Source organism: Ixodes scapularis, unplaced genomic scaffold (genome assembly GCF_016920785.2).
Source record: "Ixodes scapularis isolate PalLabHiFi unplaced genomic scaffold, ASM1692078v2 PGA_scaffold2__306_contigs__length_199485367, whole genome shotgun sequence".
In the NCBI taxonomy this organism is placed as follows: domain Eukaryota; kingdom Metazoa; phylum Arthropoda; class Arachnida; order Ixodida; family Ixodidae; genus Ixodes; species Ixodes scapularis.
Window position 1 is genome coordinate 11241604 of NW_024609857.1, and position 20509 is coordinate 11262112.

Below are 20509 nucleotides of genomic sequence, written 5' to 3' on the forward strand. Positions count from 1 at the left end.
AAAGTATCCATAAATGTAAGGCGAATAACTTTGTGATCACTACAATCCGTGGAAGAAACGTGATGATAACAAAACAACTTGCAGTGATATGATTGGTTCTAGTCATTTCGGAGCAACTTTTGGAGCGACCTAAATTCCATCTTGAAGCGGCAAAAAAAAAACAACTTTTGGGGGGCATAAACATACTCTTGATTGTCAATCATTCCACTGAGAATATCATTTTAAGATTTATGTAGGCATGTCTAACTAAGATACAGGGCTTTCTGCGATCCCACTTCTGTGCAACTGATTCTTAGCATTTATTGCAAAGTCTAATTAAATTGCGAATGCAAATTAAATATGCGAGTGAAGAGATTTATGATGATGCAAAGCCAGCATGTGGATTATAAATATGCTTTAAATGAATACTCATTAATATTACTTCCAAGCATTGATTCCACTGCTAAAGTTAATGTAGGTTTGAACTCTACCGACTGTGCCCACGTAAAATTTGGAGGCTATTTGGAAGTATGCCAGCTATCCCTATTCAATATGATTCATCAACCCTTTTCCGATAACCAAGTTTCTTAAAAATGGCAAACTTCGAAAACAAAAAAAAAACAAAAAAACACTACCAATTATGCACGGAACTAGTCAATATGTTGCAATCTATCATAAGCTGAGTGAAATTTTATTTTGAAATTTTTACTACAAGGCAGATTTTGTCACGTTAGCGTTCATCCTTTATTTATTAATATTATGTATTTGTTTATTTTTTTTCACACATACTCAACGCGCGGTAGTGCGTCATTCCATCCTGGAAGAGCGTTTTACCCCTTAACACTAGGCTGCACTGCGGCGAAGTGATATGCGCAAAAACGCGAACTCTACCTCCGCGGTCGTAGCTTCTCTGCAGTGCACCGTTGCGCTTCAATAAGCGTACTCGACGGGGCAAATGAACCGTCCAAACAGAAAACGAATAATGAGAAATATACCGAATGCCGAGTGCCGAGCACCGTGGTGCCGAGTCAGGCATAACATCAAGATCAAATCAAATCACACGTCATTCTACACGGTAGCCAAATGTTCTGAAAACATGCTCAAGCTCACTGCCCCAACCCAGCGGAGTAGCGACGCCTGAACTATAGGCCGAATCCCCCTACACTCTAAAAAAAGCCCTAAATCTGCTTTCCCGCACAATACTCGGAGAGCAATCCCCGCAACTTACGGAGTGACGCTTTGCATTGCTTAATGTCACAACTCAGACTGCGTTTTTTGGTCTAAGCATATGTTTCGGCATTGTCATTCGCTGAGCTGCCTCCGTAAGTTGCGGGGATTGGCTCTCCGAGTGTTGTGCGGGAAAGCAGATTTCGGGCTTTTTTTAGAGTATAGAGCGACAAACAGGAACGACCGACACCGACAAGACGGAAGCACGAGCAGTATGTACGCGAAGGTATATTTGGCAGGCTTGCAATCTGCTAGAGGCCGCTGCCGTTGCTATCAGCAGTACGCGTAGTACTGACGTCACCGGGCGCTCTATAAGAAGAGCACCGTCATACGCGCAGCCAGATCGCTGCCGGCCTCTGCGGAAATAAAGCTGTTTCGCAGTCCTTCCTTCGTCTGGCCACTCCTTGCACCGCAGACATAACAACTGGCGACGAAGATGGGGGCAACAAAGCCAAGACGAAGGTGAGAAGCCTTGAAGCTGCGTCCAAACAGACAGCGAAACATCACCGCACGCCGCTGGGTACTCGGCGACAGCAAGTTTCTCAAGATGGCATCCTCCAGTCATATCGGCCAAGTAGAAGCCTTCGATGAAACTGTGAGTGACTGGCAGTCTTATGAAGAAAGGTTGACGTCCTTTTTTCTGATCAACAAAATACCTGACGACCTCAAGGTGCATGCTTTTTTAAGCGTTATTGGGCCTAAAACGTACAGTCTCTTGAAGTCTTTGACGGCACCTGCCAAACCGTCAGAAAACACGCTAGAGCAACTAACCCAATTGCTGCGAAACCAGCTGTCACCGAGAGTATCAGTGATTGGAGAACGAGCGAAATTCCATCGCCGTAGTCAGTTGGAACACGAGAGTATCGCACAATATGTAGCGGAGCTCAGGAAGCTCTCTCAAACCTGTGAATTTGGCGGTTTCCTAGATGAGTCGCTGAGAGATCGGTTCGTGTGCGGTTTGTTCCGTGCGGACATACAGCGGTATTTGTTTGCAGAGGATAAAACGTTGACATTTCAAAAAGCCGTTGAACGCGCACTCGCGTTAGAAGAAGCTAAAAAAAATGTTCAGGAGGCGCACGCAAAAGAAAGGAGCGATGACTTGCACAAGATGAGTACCGAAGATTCCGCGAAAAGGAAACAGTCGTTCGAGTGTTATCGCTGTGGCTCTGATAAGCATTTCGCCCGGGCGTGTCCGCACATTGCAGATAAGTGCATGAATTGCGGCAAGAAGGGTCACGTTCAGCGTGCATGTCGGAGTGCCAAGAAGAAGACTGTTGGCGGAAAGAAGTGGGTCCGGACTCTTCAAAGCGACGACACATTCAACGTCAAGATGCTGTCACCGCAAAGCCGGCGACCCATCACCGTCGACGTGGAAGTTCAAGGAACTTCCTTGAGCATGGAATTGGACACGGGAGCCACGGTGTCCATAATACCGAAGCAGCAGTTCAAGAAATTTCAGCCTCCTTTGAAGCTTGAACCCACCGAGCTACGCCTCAAGACTTACACCGGGGAAGTCGTGCAACCCTGCGGTTTCGTCAAAGCGTCCGTAAGATACAAGGGTCAAGAGGACGTTCTACCCCTCTACGTAGTTGACCACAATGGCCCGCCTCTTTTGGGCCGCGAGTGGCTCACACGTCTTCGTCTGGACTGGGACAACATCTGCGGCGTACACAAGCTGTCGGACCCTCATCGGTCTGATGCAAGCAAGAAGTACGAGGCACGCCTAAAAGAACTTCAAGCCAAGTACAGCCGCATCTTCGACGGCACCCTTGGCAAGATAGAAGGTGAGCGAGCCACTTTATTTTTGAAAGAGCAACGTCCGAAGTTCCTCAAAGCGAGAAACGTGCCTTACGCACTCCGGTCGGCCGTAGAGGAAGAGTTGCAGAAGCTTGAACAAATGGGCGTCATTACGCAAGTGTCAACCAGTGAGTTTGCTACGCCTATTGTACCGGTAGTTAAAAAGGACGGCACCATACGTGTGTGCGGGGATTACAAAACAACGTTGAACCCTGTCCTAGACACGGAGCAGTACCCCCTGCCCAAACTTGAGGAAATACTAGCTGCGCTCGCCGGAGGCAAATACTTTTCCAAGCTAGATCTTAGCAGGGCATACCAGCAGGTAGAGATGTCGGAGGACTCAAAAAAACTTCTCGCACTAAACACGCACAAAGGGCTTTTTGCGGTGAACAGACTCCCTTTCGGAGTAGCGTCTGCGCCCGCGTTGTTCCAGCGCATTATGGACAACATACTTAAAGGACTACCGGGTGTCATATGCTACCTTGACGATATTCTCGTCACGGGAGCAACCGCTGAAGAACACCTCAGGAACCTTGAAGCCGTGTTTTGTACACTTCAGCAGAAAGGTGTTCGCGTCAAGCGTGAAAAATGTGAATTTTTCAAAGAAAGCCTGCAGTATCTGGGGCACATTATCAGCGAGACCGGCGTCAAGCCAAGCGAGGAAAAAGTTCAAGCGTTGCTGCATGCCCCAGCGCCTACTAACATCGCACAGTTGCGTTCACTGCTTGGACTGATAAATTACTATGGAAAATTCACGCCACGGCTAGCAACGCTGGCAAAGCCTTTCTACAGGTTACTACAGAAGGATGCTCCCTGGTGCTGGAATCGGAAATGTCAAGATGCCTTCCAAGCCATCAAGGAAATCTTGTCTTCGACGGAGGTGCTGGCACACTACGACCCGGCACGCCCGCTGCAGCTATCCTGCGATGCGTCTGCGTATGGTCTCGGCGCTGTGCTGTCGCACGTCATGAAAGATGGCACGACGCAGGGAACTCACAGTCCACGAGCGGTGCCTGATGCATGGAATGAGAGTCGTCGTGCCCCCGAAACTTCAACAGCTGGTCCTGGAGGAGCTACACCAGGGACACCCAGGAATAGTGCGGAGCAAAGCACTCGCCCGAAGCTACGTATGGTGGCCCTCCTTGGAAACGGACTTGGAGAACCAAGAGCGGCCCCACATGGTTCCACGCAACAGTACTGCAGCGGACGGGACCAGTGTCCTACGTGGTCAAGGTGCGGACACCGGATGGACTCCGTACTTGGAGGCGACACAAGGACCACCTGCGCTCAGCGTCTACTGCAGTGACAGCGCCGTCCCTTGTGGGGGAGGACGATACCGACACCATCTATCCTGCGTCTGAAGCCGACGTACCACCTCCGTCTACTGTCTCCGCAAGACAAACGGTGCCCGTCACCCCCACTAACGCTGCGCCTCGGCGATACCCACAACGCCAGAGAAGACCCCCCGATCGCTATGAAGCCTCATGACGTTCCAAATTGCGGTGGAGGAAGTGCTAGAGGCCGCTGCCGTTGCTATCAGCAGTACGCGTAGTACTGACGTCACCGGGCGCTCTATAAGAAGAGCACCGTCATACGCGCAGCCAGATCGCTGCCGGCCTCTGCGGAAATAAAGCTGTTTCGCAGTCCTTCCTTCGTCTGGCCACTCCTTGCACCGCAGACATAACACAATCACTTGTGGTTACTACTCTGTTCACCCTTGAGCTGAGACTGCAGCCAATGCTACAAGCACGAGGGCTCGAGGTCGCTGCTTTGAAGCGTTCTTCCGCAGAACGCTTGTAACTTTGGCTGCAGTCTCAGCTTAAGGGTGGACAGAGTCTAGCGTGACTCGTTCCATAGCTTCCTGTATACTAACAAAGCCTGGCAGATCGCCACGAGAAGCGGCCGCCGAAAGGGAAAAGGTGTAGCGGCAGACAACGGATGAGAGGAGAGTCACGTAACTGGCGCCCCGCTGCGGCGAGACGCCGAAACACACTTCTCCCGAGTGATCAAGTGTGTTTCGGGTCCTCGCCGCTGCAAAAGCCGTGCGCTGACGTCCAGGTTCCCCGAAAAATGGCTCTTTGATGCTCTGTGCTACCAGATCCTCGCGCTCCAAACCTGCGACCGGGCACTCCATGGCTCCGTCGTCGAACTGAAAGGTTTCGTGAGTATAGAGGAGGCTATCGCAGAAGTCAACCGTAGCAACTGTTCTAAAGCAAAAGCCTAACGCAAATGGCATCTTGCACGCGCGTCCTACAACGCCTTGTTTTGGTTATTTACTTCGATTTTTTTTTTTATACGGGGAAGGCGAGCGCGTGCGGCGCGTGTACTTACGTTCCCACCATTCTCCTTGATGCATGGGTAATTTAGCAATAAGTCTGTGCGGAGTGCAAGTTTGTCTGCTTCTTTCACAGAAGTTGCGAGGATGTCAGAGCGCCGAGCTTTTACTGGCTGATCGAAAAAAATAGTGGGTAGACCTCGACTCATCCAGCATTGAAGTCTACCCACTATCCTTCCAATCAAATCCAATCAGAACTCGGCGTCATTTCGACGTCACCGCAACCGCTGCGCAAAAAGCAGACGAGAAAGCGCGGGGACGTCAGAACGCCGAGTTCTGGTTCGAATGATTTGTTGGTAGACCTAGACGTTCAGTGACTATACAAGTAGACCTAAAGCTAGCTGCCTTTGTCTCCATTGCAATTGTCGAACGCGATAGGACTCGGAACGCCAGCGTGCGGCGTTTGAACCTCGCGTTCGAACGCGTTCGATGAGTGCAGTGGGGACAAAGGCAGCTACAGCTTTAGGTCTATACTCACTAATCCTTCCAATTGGAGCTCGGCGTTCTGGCGTCTTCTCTCGTCTCCTCGTCTCCCTCAGCTTCTCGGCGTATTCTCGCGGGCGCGTAACACTTTGCACATTGGTACAAGATGGACGCCCGGAGAATTCATTCCAAACACAATGGCCAGATTTTAATCGAAAGAGGTACTAGCGAACCTATATGCACTTTACATGGGTGAACCGATCTGTGTACCCATTGTACCACCCGCGATAACAAGGATGAGGGGACAAGTGCGCATGGCATGCTTGTACAAAGTGTCCCTCCAAATAATTTACAGTTGTTGTTGTTTGCTTTTTCATCGAAAAAAAATTACGTATTGTCAAATCTTCATTTTCCGCTCAAATTTAGCACCAGTGGTTTGAACCAGAGGACAAAGTTTTAAACTGAACTGTTATCTCTATCAAAAGTTACGAGTGTTTTTCTGAAATTTCAAAGGGGAAATGTTTTCGGTACTGCATCATTCAGCTCCACGTATTCGAGAGCTCCGTCTGTCACCATTTCCCCATTACAATTTCGAGAAAATCACTTATAACTTTTAAATACGATAACGGTTCGTTCTGAAACTTGCGCGTCTTGTTCGAACTGCTTCGCTAGCGCTACATTCGGGCGGAAAATGAGCGCTGGGCAAGGCGTTATGCGAAAAAAAAAATATTTTAACCCCCTGCGCAGTGTAAATGAAGAACAACAGAGGGCACCGCATCCTGCTCCCTTCCTCTTTCTCTCTATTGCTATCTTTCTCTTTTCCCTTTTTCTTTCTTTCTTTCTTTCTTACTTGCTCCCAGACTCTAAGCGGATGTTTTGATTTCGCTGCGTGGTCGTGTTTCGTATCCCTTTGCTGTTCTGTTCCAACAGCTGATGTAGGATGCGGGTCAAGTCGAAAACAGAGCCGTAAAAGATACATTTAGAAAGTAATTCAATTAGGCTTATAGCTAGTTTAGCAGAAACGTAAGAATGTTAGACATACGGCTAACGCTTTTACAACTGTACGTATCTAATTTCAGTTACAGTTACTGAAAAAAAAAAAAAAGTTGCGCTTCAAGTTTGAAATATTCCTCGATGTCGAGATGTGATTTCTCGAAACGGTTTATTTTCCGGTGCGAAAAAAGATATTGGCACAGCGCCGTTTTAATGCAACGCTCCGTTCGCGACCATTCTAGAAGGCACAGCACGCATATAACGCCACTTATAATGGCGAGATCCTGCCTATGTCACCCTAACCTCTGCTGTGATATGCGCATACTTGTACGGCACTTATTTCAAGTAATCAAATTATTTTTAATCGATTACTTTTTTTAAATTATATTGTAAATAATTTTAGCACATTTATTAGGATGTAGTTGCAAGAGTAATCTGGTTATTTTTAGAAGTCCTCAAACTAGCTTTAGCCGCTAATATTCTGCCTTCCCGTTCCTTATGGCGAAGTTTGTTTGTACAAGTTTCCTACCAAGGAATCCTCGAACCAAATGTGTGACAGGAGGGTGGTTGATTCAGAAGATGATTATGGTTCATAATTCGGTGATACTAATTTAATCGTGGACGGTACAAAAGAGCCGTTTTCAAACCGGCAGAAAAATTTGTCATTCTGAAATTCATGAGTAATCGGACAACTAACGGTTACTTTTTAAGTAACAGCCAATTACTTTTTACTCAGGTAATAAAGCAATCTCATTAAATACTTTTTTGGCAAGAGGAATTGTAAATGTAATTGATTAAGTTTTTTTAGTAACTTGTACAAGACTGGATGGGGGAGATGGGCACTGCCGATAGGGCAGTTTTATGAGCCATTCCACTTTGTGAAGGTGGAGAAACAGCAAAGCTGTTTTAGCACACGACACAGACGTGACACAGAATTTTGAACAAAGGTACGAACACATTTTTTGCCTTGATCGGCGGTCATCGAGACGAAAGGTGCGCGCACATGTCGAGGACTATCACCGCCCCGAGGAGCCGGAGAAAACTAGACAAGCGCAACGGGACCGCCACCCGGCGGAAGGAAAGGAAACTAGGCACGCAAGCGCTTGAAACGACGGCAAAAAGAGGGCGGTGCGAACTCTCTCTGAATTACTGCTGACGCACATGAAAAATCCACGGAACCCTAGCCAAACCATAAACAGCTTCGCTGTAAAATAAATAAACTCGAAACTTGAAGTGTATAACTATACTTGGCGTCAAATATTTCGGGCTTATACATTGTCGAGGCTGGCGTAGGTTCCACCATGCCGCAGCCCCGCACTGCTGCGAAAGCTCCTGACTTCGACTTGCGTTTTGTTCGCATGCCTTCGAGCAACTTGCTTTGACAGAGTTGTAGCACTGCGAATGCTAGGCTATAGTCTTGACAATGTAGCATAGAGGAGCTGACGCCGAGTGCATAACTAAACTAAGAGACCCCAAACATGTAACCGAATATATGAACACAACTGCTGCGGGAATGTTTCCCTACTCATTTAAAAAACGACGACAACACGCTTTAATTAAGCAGCGGTTACACTTCTTATATATCATACAAGAGCCAGTCTGCATACAGATTCGAACGCTAGTTGCCGTGATATCCGTGCTCCGAATGCCGCACGGCAACGAGTACAAAGAGAAACTTGGCACACGGTATTCGAACCACGGATAATGCGGTGAGTCGTGTTTGCAGACTGTCTTTTGTATGATGTATGAGCAGGGTGACCCCGCCTTACGCTGCATGAAAACACTCCAAGAACAGAAACTTCAACAACACTGTTGTGTGGCGTGTGTTCACGTCGTGCGGCTGTGTTGCACCGACTACCATAACTAATTACGGTAACGTGGACGCTTTTAATTGGTTGTATCGCAGCCGCGGTGATAGGAAAGTTGACTCACGCACCATTGCGCTGCAGCGCCGCCTTGCTGTCGTCGGGGGCATCTCTGAGTGGCGACGAGGCGAGGGGAGTGAGGGGCGGCGGCGGGGACGACGGCACCGGACTTGGCGTCCACGGGGGGGCCGATGGTTCAAGGGGCGGCATCACGTACAGGACGCCACTACGGAGAACAAGGGGAGGTGCGGAGCACGCTTGGACAGGGTACACACACATACACTGAGCGGGCCCAAACACGCATGCGCAAACATAATTAAAAAAACTGTGAGTGTTCAGGCGAGCTGGTCACTAATCATGTCGTTTAGCGCCTAAAATTGTAATGCAGGAAAGGAAAAAAAAATAGTAGAAGGAAAATACATATAAGGGAAGGTCTCACACTTAGCTAGCTGGTTTTTTTCTCAAACATCCTATGTAGTGTGCCCACACGGCCACTCTCAACCAGCTTCTGAGACGTTCCTTTTTCTGCCTATTCCCTCGAGTAAAAGTTACTAAAAAAGTAATGACTACGAGCTTCTCCCCCAAAGCCCACAACTCTTTCCAATTAGCCGAAGAAGAGGCGAGTCCTTCCTCGCCTTGTCTCGCCTCCTCTCGGTGTTCGCTCTGCTAGGTGGAAAAGGGTGGGGGATTTCTCAAGAGGAGCGCTTGTCCAGCTTTTCTTAACCTGTAACAAGAGATGGGGCTCCGTGTTTCATTTCGTTGTTTGCAAAAACAACCGGCAGCGCCGAAGCACAATAAAAGGTACAGCCATGTTATATAAAAAAAACTCGTTTGTGGAACATGAACAGGTAAAAATTCAATAAAAGCTGTTCATTGACAAAAAAAAATCAAGTTAAATAGAAAAAGGAAAGCCAGTTAAAAGTCAGAATCACTTTCCTGAAAGAAGCAATACCACGTTAATACGTATAATGGCAGACTGGGGCAATGCGTTCCACTCGGTGAATGAGCTAGGAAAAAAAAACAAAAAAAAAACATATATTTCTTGTAGTTGGTGCGACAGAATATTTCTGAATGATCTGCACGAATTCGCCCTAAAGTTTGGGGTTCCTATCCTATTATGATTTAATACCTGTTATACTGGCACATTTTTCCATACAAACCTCACGGTACGGCTATGAAGCTTCTTTTTTTTTTTGTATCTACGGTATATGTGCATATTGGGTGGCAAATATGGACCCTGGAGCTGTGATACAAACTGAAAAAATTCGGCGCCTACACATAAGAAGCACGAACTTTCATCGAACGCGCATTTAGAGGGTGGACTCTAACTGGTGAAATTTTAAGACGTAGCTCTCTTCCTGCGACAAATGAGACGAACAAATTTGCCAGATCCAACGGCGGACGTGCTCGAAGAAGATCACGCAGCGATGATTTGTAACTTGCAGCGCCATCACCCGGTAGACGCTGCGAGCAGACGACGGAGTGCGTCGCCTGCTTGCCGCGCAGTATAAGGAGACGCACACTGCACAAATCTCACATTCAAACACTTTTTTTTTTTTTTTACGACGCGTTTACGAGAAGGAACGGCAATTATCGAACTTCGCTGCTTCCTGAATCTCACGTGGACATGCGAAACTAGTTCGCGATATTCGTCGTTGTACGGCGCACGCCGGATACGAAGTGCACAAGAGTGTCCAGATTAAAGAGAGCGAGCAAGTCAAACCACGGGGAGGGTTCGCGCTTCAATGGCGGACGCCTTCTGCTAACGTTGCCTTCTGCGCAGATTGGGCGACAGTGCGCTTGCTTCGCGTTGTCTGCGTCGCCTCCTCGCACCTACGTCGCCTCCTCGCAGCTGGCGTTGCAAACGCGGTCCACAAACCACGTGATGCCGTTCGAGCAGCTGGAGGCATTCTCAAGTATAGTCGCACTAAAATGCACGCGGCTCTTCGTAGAAGCGAGGACGTCGGAGCTCGGGGGCACTTCGCGCGCTTTCCATTCCGCGAGTGTCGCTTCTCCGCAGCGCACCAGTGCCAGGGGAGAAGCCCACGCAACGGAGGCCAAACTGATATTGCATAGCAAAAGATAATGCAAAGTTACCCTCGCTAATACTTCAAGGAAAAAAAAAACTTTTTGCTCTCATTTTATGCGCTACAAGAAATAGTTACCACAACATTTAGTTTTCCGATTAACAAAAAATAATGTTTGCGTCTGAAACTTGCACGTTTTGATATAATAATGAAAACTAATTTTAGATGAGTTTTCATCGCTAACCACACTTTTTTACCGCGTTTATTTATTTATTTTTTGTTAGATAACGACGACGATGGTATTGTCAGTGCTCGATACCAAAATCGAATTGAATATTTTTTTCTTTCTCTCGAATCGAATCAATAATTATAACTTACGAAATTTCCCACGCGCCTTCCTACCTAAATGAAAACACGAAATTGAATTTAGTGGTACTACCTCAAGCGTTTTCCTGAACCAAGTTTTATATGCTAAGTTATTTAGATCCCTAAATGAAATGTACACATCTCAACACTGTTAGCGCGAACACGCGTCTCTTCGAAACTGTTCCGACATTCCGGCGTTTTGACACTTCCTTTTAGAGTAAAACAGTCGGGCAAATCCAGGGCCCTGATGGGCGTATTTGAACGTCCCGCTTTTTCGGAAAGAGCAGGCGATCGTGCCTTTCGCGCTCGTTGCTCCAGATAAGACAGCTCGTGACAGAAAAACCTGGCAGCGTTGACGCGACGTGCCATGATGACCACCGAGGACGGCAACGACACGATGGTTCGCGATATTGTGGGTCATCGACAGTTTTTGGTGGTGAAAACAACACCACGGGCGGGCTAAAAGCGTCGTCGGCCCGCGACAATAATGCCGCGTAGAAGCACGCGCGAATAAGATGGCGTGAAATACGATAGGGCCTCAAGCAGGAAGCAAATCTCCGAGGCGGCATCCGCGTGTACGCGTGAATCACTGGCTCGGCTGCCAGTTTCGCCGTGCCATACACATCCGCTGAACCCGCCTTGCATCGTTCCAATCGTACCGCTGGAACGAGTCTTGAGCAGACGATTTGCGCTGGTGATTTATGCGGGAAAAACGTTCGAAATAAACGCCCTGTCTTTAAATCGCTATGCAAATAAAGACGGAAGATACATACGTTTTTTTCGTCCAACTGGTTCTTCGTCCCGCAGTTGATCCGCCAAAAAAACGCTAACAAACAAGGAAAGGGAATGCCTTGAACGAACAATGAAGGGCCCGCACGAGCCTGGATGAACGATACTTCGTTTCAGCTTCGGTCCAGACGCAGCCAAAGCTACAAGCGCGAGCTCCGGGCTTTCAGCATCCCTGCCAAGCACGCGCGCTCGTGCAGTGCAAGCACTGTTCTGGGCCACATGCTCGCGCTTGTAGCATCGGCTGCGTCTGGACCGAAGCTGAAACGAAGTATAGCCGCTATCATTCAAGGGGCTGTGGTAGATGCACGAGTCCGCGGCGGATTATTTGGGTGTTTTCTTTCTCTTCCGTTCTTGTCAGTAAACGTAGTTGTGAGTAGCGCTCTTTTCTGTCCTGTCCTTCTTCTCTCTACGTTGTGCGCTAAATACCTCAATATGTTAGACTACCAACTAGCCCAAATGTCAACTTTACTCCCAAAAAAAAAAGAGAGTGTTCTAGCGCATTTGTTTCCGTGCCACATATTCTAATATCTACAACGACAAGGAAAAAAAGAGGATATTATTTATAATTAAGGGCGCATCTTTCATCGAAAGAGGAATAACATCGTTTTATCTTACAATACCTTACTGCGAAGAAAAGTCTCTGGACGCGCTACAGCCAGACACTAAAGACCTGTTCACACATACACCACAGCGCTACCTCAGCGCTAATAGTCAGCGCTGTAAATAGTGCTGACCTAGCTTATTCAGCGCCGACTTCGCGCTATATTAATGGCACAGCATCAGTACCAATTTATGCTCAAGTCAGCGCTGCATGAGCTCTGTTTCTAGTATTGATTTAAAGCTGCGATGCACGCACGAACTGTCCTTAATCGTTGCACGGGAGTCTCGCCAACAGAAAAAGAAAAATACAAGATTGAGGTTCTTCGAGTTAGAGGGGAAAGTTTCCAGTTGCGCTTAAGAGAAAATTAAACAAATGAAAGGCCCACGCGACCCCTTTACAGCGGGAAATGACGCCCCGGCGAGTCAATGGGCCCAGATAATAGCTTGACCCAAAAATGCGATATGCGCTGGGGCGCTGAGTTGGGTAAGATTTTTCGCAAGCCGGGCACCTTAACGCGAATCGTATCTTCAGAACGTCTTGGGAGCCATGCAATTATAAACTCACGCGCAGTATATTTGAACCGTCTGTGGTTTGCGGTAGTTAACCAACTCCGATTCGTGTAGGCGCCGAGTACGTCTTTGCTCAATCATTGGTTCAAAATAGACGAAGAAAATCTGATTAACTGATGGGCGTTTATTATTATAATATCACTAAGTTGTCTTCACCCAAGTACGGTTGAACTTTATTGCAGGATCAAGTTCTTAGTACTCTAATGAAGGACCCATTTCTTGAAAAGCTGTGGCGTTACGTAAAAGTTACTTAAGCTTAAATCAAACTACGCCACAAATCTGGATGAACGTTTTGAAATGCGTTTACTTACTCTCACCCAGAAAACATTAAATTACTGTGCATGCAGGTTTCTTGTAAAACATCGAATGTCGTCAGGGCCCATGGGCCCTGTGACTGCTGAACTGTTCCGACTGCCAACCATGGTAGAAAGGACAGCAGTTCGATTCCCCTGGCCTTCAACCACTCACGATGCATTTCCGGGTTGTAACATCAACTTGTCCAAACGTCCATCTGTGCAACAACTTCGATTTTGTCTTTACTTATTTCGAGGCGAACGTCGAGTCTTGATTATAGGACGTAACGGCTTCTGGCATCGTAATAGATGGTAAGATTCAACGGTGTTTGACCAAAGCCGCCTGTGATCGACTCGGAAGGCATGAACTGATCGGGCTGCGCATCTTTGTCGGCACAAACGGAGCGGAGTTGTGCCTCTTCAAAGGCACACCAGAAACCTCAATTACTTCCACCTGCTGCCTCCGTAGACAGCAAACTGTTTGTTGGTTTGTTTGTTGTTTTTTGCACAGTTAGTTGTGGCTTAAGCAATCCTATGCTACTGCGACGATACATCACTGATATCCGATATACCAGGTCCTGCCAGTCATAACATCTAGGGTCATGCCACAATGCATCGCCGTTTTTATATTTTACTTTTTAGAAAGAAAACCAAAAGGCAGTTTATGGTTCATAATATTCGAGAACATGTTCAAGATGTTACGCTTCGTCATGTCGCCATTTTACGCTGACATCTTTCTAACCATTTTCACGTACGTTTCTGGAAACAAAAATTGTTCCCAAAAAAGGCGAGGTTTGTACGCGCATATAGCCTCAAGAATGGAGGATAGCAAAACGAAGAGGGAAAAAAACAAAACAAAAAAACATGGAGAACGGAGGAAATAGTTCCCAAGTCACGCGAACGCGCGAGCGAAACAAAAAGCGACGCGTAATTCTTTTTCTCGAGGTAGTACACCACCGCTCGGAGTGGTGTGCGTTTTCCAGGCACGTGTGCATTCGTGCATTATGTGCAGCCACTGAGGTCGTAGCCTCGGCATTCCAAGGACGCACGCCTCCTCGTATACGTTTCGTGTCCCGAGCCCAACTGAAACTGCTGAAACTCTTCGTGTTCCTTAGAGAGAGAGAGAGATAGAGAGAGAGATAGAAGAAACCTCTCCGAGCGAAGACAACAGAAGAAGGAAGCGGTTCGCATGTCCCCACTCGGCAAAACACGCTCCCTTCTGGGCCACGCGCGACAGCAAGGGAAGGCGCTATTCTTTATCGATCTCCGCCCGTCACTATATGTTGTCCGATGGAGCCCCGTTCGAGAGCCTCTGCTTCTATTAATAACCGAAGGTCCTACTTCCCTCTCTCGCTCCGGGTTTAGTTGCGTCAATTTACGGAACACTACATATCGGTAGGGCGAAGGAGTGATCAGCTTTACTATGGTACGATTTTTCCCGCCTTCGAATCACGACAATATCTTTTTTTTTTTTTCTTTCATGGAAACAAAAAAATACAGCAAGAGCCGCTTCTGTCAATGCACCAAACCATACAATCGCACAATCGTTTTTTTTTTTTTTTTTCCTGTGTTTTGGTCGTTAATAAGGGACGCTGCAGCGTAATTTTATTTTTGAGAGCAGCTGCCTCCTACTTTTTCCTTTCTCTCTTTGTTTACTTTTGGGCGATTTGAACAACATCTTTCGAGCCGGAGCTGAAGGTGACAGGCAAATACAACATTTTACAAAGAAAAATTCAGCCTTTTCTTGTTATTATTGTCGTTTTTAACTAACCGGGGGATGAGAAATTCAGCTCTATAGTAACAGAGCCACCCCTTCAATAGTCGTTTTATCAGTAAAACAAAGGGTAACTAGGAGAAAACGAAGAGGCGACTGATCAGCAGCATAGCAGCGCGCATTTTTTGCAGAGCGCGCAGATTCGTGTGATGGAGCTCGCGACCGTGTTCGTAGTAATGATGTCATCGACCCAAACGACGGCCGTCTCTATTAAATATCTCGCTTGCGCAGGATACCACCCATTGTCGGGCACGACGGGGGCCCTTCGCTGGCCGAGCTGGAACCCCTGAACAGCCATTGCTGCCCCACAAACCAGGTTTAAACCGGTCAAGCGAGGATTGTTTGCAAACAGGGCTAGCGGAGGAGGGTCAGTCTTGACAGACGGCGAGACAGAATGGAAGGCACACTCACCTGGCTACCGTGGCCATCTCTTCTTTCTTACAGTCGCCGAAGCCTTTTTAAGCGCGATTTCTTGCTCACACGCATGCCACCCAACTCTCGCTCGGTCAACCGACAAGCGATTAATTTCTTAATTTGACGTTTTCAAATCGCGAGGTACAGTCGACGGAGCCGGGCAGCGAGAGCATCCTCGACGCGGCGGCGGAAGCGTGTTTTGGCGAGTAGGGACATCTAGTGGCTGGAGCGGGAACGACAACCTGTTCGGCGGGTTTTTGATTAAGTTTCGTTTTTGGGGTCTGCGGCGCGCAGCCGGCGCAGCTGCTGCAGCGCTTGCGGCAGTGTCGGCCTGGTATTTCTCGCGGCAGTGACCGACGTAACGACAAACAAAATGCGCACGTTTATTAAGATGAACGAAACCGTAACGCCGCAATTTCCTTAGTGGCAGGTGATCACGACGGGTTCCCTGCGGTCAGCTCCATAGCGTGCACTTATCAGCTGGGTTCATGGGATCTTCGAGATTGCAGTGCCAAGCTCTCGCGAAGGACTGCATATTTCTCAGCGGTACGATGACCCTTAGCTTCGGTTGCGTGAAGGCGTCTTCGGTCAGCTCTTGTCTGAGTTGCTCAGAGGTCCCGCTCTCGCAGAGTTCTGCGGTGTACAATATGTGGAACAACTGACTGGTGCTGAGCGGCAGATTCAAAGCGTCCTGCTGCATCACGACTCCACTCTCGACTACGTACTTGCGAAACTGGGCCAGGGCAGGCTCTATGGCCGCATTGTCGAGAAAGTCGAGCTTTCTGGTGACGCGAGAGCGAACTTTGTCGTCGTGCATCGTGTTGGACATGCCTTTGTACTGGTCTTCCAGACAAGCTTCGACGGTCTTTAGATCCTCTGTGGTGCGCAGGAGCCACGGCTGTTCCGGTATCGGGTACGAGTTCCGATGAAGACTGGCAATGAGAGACGCCATGACTCGTGTAGAGAGCCGAGGCGTCTGTAATAAAAGCGCAGCGTCGTTGTCGGGGAGGCTGAGGTTAAACATGGCTAGAGGAACGTACACCGTCCGTGTCTCGTAGTCGAACACAGGGTATGTGTCGAAAATAGAGCCTTTCCATTGGTGCTGGGGCCGCGATTCGAGACTGGTGATACTTAGAAGCTTCTGTTCGGCAGCTTTGCGCGTGAAGTCCATGTAGACCTCGAGAAGACTTGCATCCGTACCATTACGTGGTGTCGGCAGTAACGCCGCGTAAAAGTCGTCACTCTCGGCTTGAATCCACGTTGGGTAAAACACTTCTAATTTGATGTCGGCCAAAAGGTTCTTGGAATGAACCTTGTCCTCAGTGCTCATCCACGTGAAGTTGCTGACGGCGAGGAGGAGGTTGTTCTTGAGATCGTTCAGGAGAGCGATGATTCGGTCGGTGTTGACTTTCTTGCCAATAGCCTTGAAAAACTCCCGCTGGTAGACAAAAGCCATCGCGTCTTCCATCGTCCTCAAACATGACCTCCAGCGTGGCCATCTCAGTTGCCGAACTCCCGTCAGCTGACGCATCCTAACGGTGGCCAGCTCGGCAAACTCTTCTCCGAACAACAGCGGGGAGACATGGAGCACTGCCCTGAAACCCAGATAGTTCAGTATGTCGGGATTTTGCGTCGCGTGAACAAGTGTCTTCAGTGCCTTTAGGTATCGCATGTTCTTAACAAGCACTCTGGTCTTGTCTGTCAAGGTCGCTATGTCATCAAAGAGCAATCCCAAAAACTGGGCGTAGGATGCCAAATTGTGCACGGTGGTAATCTTGGCTTCACCCGCGTAGTTTCGCTGTCCACGCGTGCTCGTTATTTCAGCCAACTTTTCCGAAAATGAGAGGACCTTGTCCGAATAAGTGAGGTATTTATAGGGGCTGAAGAGCTTCATGGCGGCACGTACCACTATGAAGTACCAGTTTGGAAGGAAAATGTCTCTGGTTCCAAAGAGACCGATCAGCAAATCGGGTTCGTCGATCGCAATCAATTTGTTTGTTTCATTGTCAGGATCTTTCTCGACTGTCACCGCCAGCAGTGGAAAAATTCCCAGATGTCGGTGCATGAGCACGTTGGTTCTCCACATGTCAACTCGACTGGCAGACTCGTTCTGGTACGGCCAGTTTTCGAGCCCCAACTGGGCAAGGAACCGGCGAAGATATGTCGATTGATTTTTGTATTTTTCACTGTCAGTAGTGTTATCGTCCTTCACGCACATATCCAGGAGCTGTCTAGCGTATGGGAAATTGTCCGTCGTGTTGTTCGTTTCGGGATCAAAAACCAGCCTCTTCAGTCGTACCTCGACCTGCTCAGAATACAGAGCGTCTTGTGAGAGAGAAGCACCGCGTTTCGTCCTCCACGAAGAGCAGACGAAGTCGTAGAAATCTTCGCAGGGAGAGATACTCCAGTTGAGACTCGCTTTGAAGCGGTCCGTCATGTAGTCACAAAGCTTGGTTTGGCAGCGCTGGGCCCTTGCACGAGATCTCATTGTTGTCCGGGACGGCTCATCCAAGCTATCCTTCCGCCGCGGATGTAGGTAGAAGCTCAACACGGGCGACGACTTCGTTTGTAGCCTACCTGAAGTGGTCGGTGTCTTGACCACCGGTATGACCGCAGTTCTTTTCCTGAAACCGGGTGGGATCACGTGATCCGACAAATTACCCAACCGAGTTAGGTCTCGTTCCGCCAGCTCGGCACTAACCATATAATAAGAGAACGTGGCCCCTACGAACAGCGCCATAAGCAGGGTTGTCATGAAGAACGCCGTGCGACAAAAGCCAAAGCGTTCCTCGGCCGTGTCCCTCTTCTTCCCCTTTTCTCTCTCTTCGGCAGTAGCGGCTATGGCAGCTCGTTCTAGGAGCTCGGCGACTGCCGGATTCATCGGCTGCGGAAAGACAGTCTCGTAGCCCATGTACAGTGGCGTCGGATGTGACTGGTAGACGGGGAAACCTCTGTAACCAGAGAGGTAATGAGCCGGTGGGAAGTGGGGAGCTGGGGCCAGCTGCGATTTGAGGAAGGGCGGCAGCACAGGCATCGCTTGTGGACTCGGCGAAGACCTGTGCGAGTCACCTGGATCCGGGACAGCCGAAGGGCCTACGGGAGGCATGACTGGCATATAGTAGGCGAACGGATAGTAGGCTGGCGGCATGGGGTCCCCGTGGGATTCGGCCCGGTCTGCCGTGGAAGGCGGTGGGCGCGAAGTTTGCGGTGGATCGGAAAAGCGGCTTTTGGGCTGCGGCCTTTGGTGCGCCATGCTTGCTTGGGAGCTCAACGGGAGTACTAAAGAATGTAGCCTGCCGTCGTTCCGTCCGAGACCAGGCGCCCAACGTGCTCCAGGCGCGGCGCCACGCGGTCACGGGGGCCAGCGTTCAGCGCGAGAAAGGCGTCCCGCGTGACGGTGAACCTCGTGCCATAACCACCGTAACTGTCAACCATGATTTGAATCACACAAATGGCTGAAGGGCCGTTAGGCCTGTTACTGTGTCCTTGCACTGAAGCGCAGCCTGTACCGGAATTCACCCAGCATAACCCCCTCCCTCCTGCCCCAGGTTCACCAGACCATAGGCAGGCGAACCTTTCTCATCAATAAAGACAAGATTTCAATCAATCAATCTCACCCAGCATTTACCCAGCATCCACCCAGCACGATCCGGCATCCAACCAGCTTGACCAGCACGGCAAGCTGGGCATGCTGGAGCAATAAGCCAATAACTTAGCATGAAACTGGGATCAAGAATCAAGAATCAAGAATCAAGAATAGTTTTTATTTGTGCCCAGGAACAACCTTGCGGTTTTGGTGCTGGCGCACGTAAAAAAAGAAGAAAGACACACACACACACACAAAAAAAAAGGGAAAGAAAAAAAAAACAGAAAAGAAAAAACCACGGAAGACAGTATTACATAAAATTCTACAAAAAAAGAAGACGCGAAAACTGTGTACATAAAATTGTACAGAAACACAAAACAAAAAAGTGCACAAAAATTGCACAGAGAAATGAAGACACGAAAAAAATTGTTCCAATGCATATGGATGCTTCACTTGGACGCAAACAGACGCGAACGTCTGAACACTACACATACAGCTCCGTACAAATAGAAACAAGAAATCAACAAGTCATAGAAATACATATGGAAACCCGGCAGTTGATTCAGGAAGTTCATCAAAAGTCACAAAAGAGCTTCCGCACAGATTTAACAAAATCGGAAAAGTTGTCAAGAAATATATCGAGATTAAGAGAAGAGTTATTATAAAGGAGTTCCGCACGAGATACTGGATCAAGTGTATTAACTCTAAATGACAGATAGAAGGTTGACGTTTTTTCTTGTCGTCACTCGCGGTAATAATAATAATAACAATAATATTTATTTTGGTTCAGGAGAACCGCGGCGCCGCAGAAAGGCCAGTGGCTCATGCCAGGAAGGCATGCGGCGCCGCTTCTGATGACGATGGGATGAGATTGTGTACAGATGACAGAGAGGTGCTGACGATGTTGAAATGGAGCTTATCGGCGAGGGTAGCGGGATGATGTTACGGCTGATGTGGGTCCAATGTTGTTTAGTGAGTTGCTCGCTGGGACGTTTCTCTTTCAACTGGTCTCAGTCTGGCTGAACCCGGGGAAGTGTCCGGGCAAGCCCTCCAGAGTGGTGTTTGGTGGCTTCCCCGAGCGTAGGGGCTGGGAAGCCCCGGCAGATTGGTGGTGTTACCATGCTCCAGGATGTGGCCCAGTCTTGGTAGACGGCTGCCACTCTCAGGCATAGTCTTCTGAACATCAGAGGTCAAACTTAGAGGACACCGGTTGACGCGCTGCTCCTCAGCGTCGCCGGGGGACGAGACCGTGTAAAAGCTTGGTTGTAGCTCTTCCTCCCCCAAAACGCCAAGGAGCGGCCATTCTTTATTCAGTCGCGACGTCGCTCGAGCTTTTGATCGGACGGTGCCACGATGGGTCCTGTCCTGGACGATGTCTGGTCCGTAGCGACGACCGAATCTCGGAGCGTAGCCGGTTACGGGTAGGGTCGGTTTCGGAGCGCAGCCGAGATCGTCCCCCGGGTCTTGCGGA

The 20509-nt window shown here is 48.6% G+C and overlaps 2 protein-coding genes across 2 annotated transcripts in view; both read right to left on the reverse strand.

Moving 5' to 3' along the window:
• The window catches only part of LOC8033156 (protein SSUH2 homolog), a 62214-nt gene extending 46586 nt beyond the window's left edge, over positions 1-15628 (reverse strand). Inside the window, 2 exon segments of the mRNA XM_029995732.4 lie at positions 8691-8845; positions 15450-15628. Of these exon segments, the coding sequence (XP_029851592.1) occupies positions 8691-8845; positions 15450-15466 (172 nt within the window). The 5' untranslated portion in view covers positions 15467-15628.
• A 278-nt stretch (positions 15629-15906) lies between these two features.
• LOC8033150 (neprilysin-1-like) lies at positions 15907-18705 on the reverse strand. Its single transcript, XM_002402734.4, has one exon. The coding sequence runs from the start codon at positions 18703-18705 to the stop codon at positions 15907-15909; it is 2799 nt and encodes a 932-aa protein (XP_002402778.4).
• Between the last annotated feature and the right edge of the window lie 1804 nt (positions 18706-20509).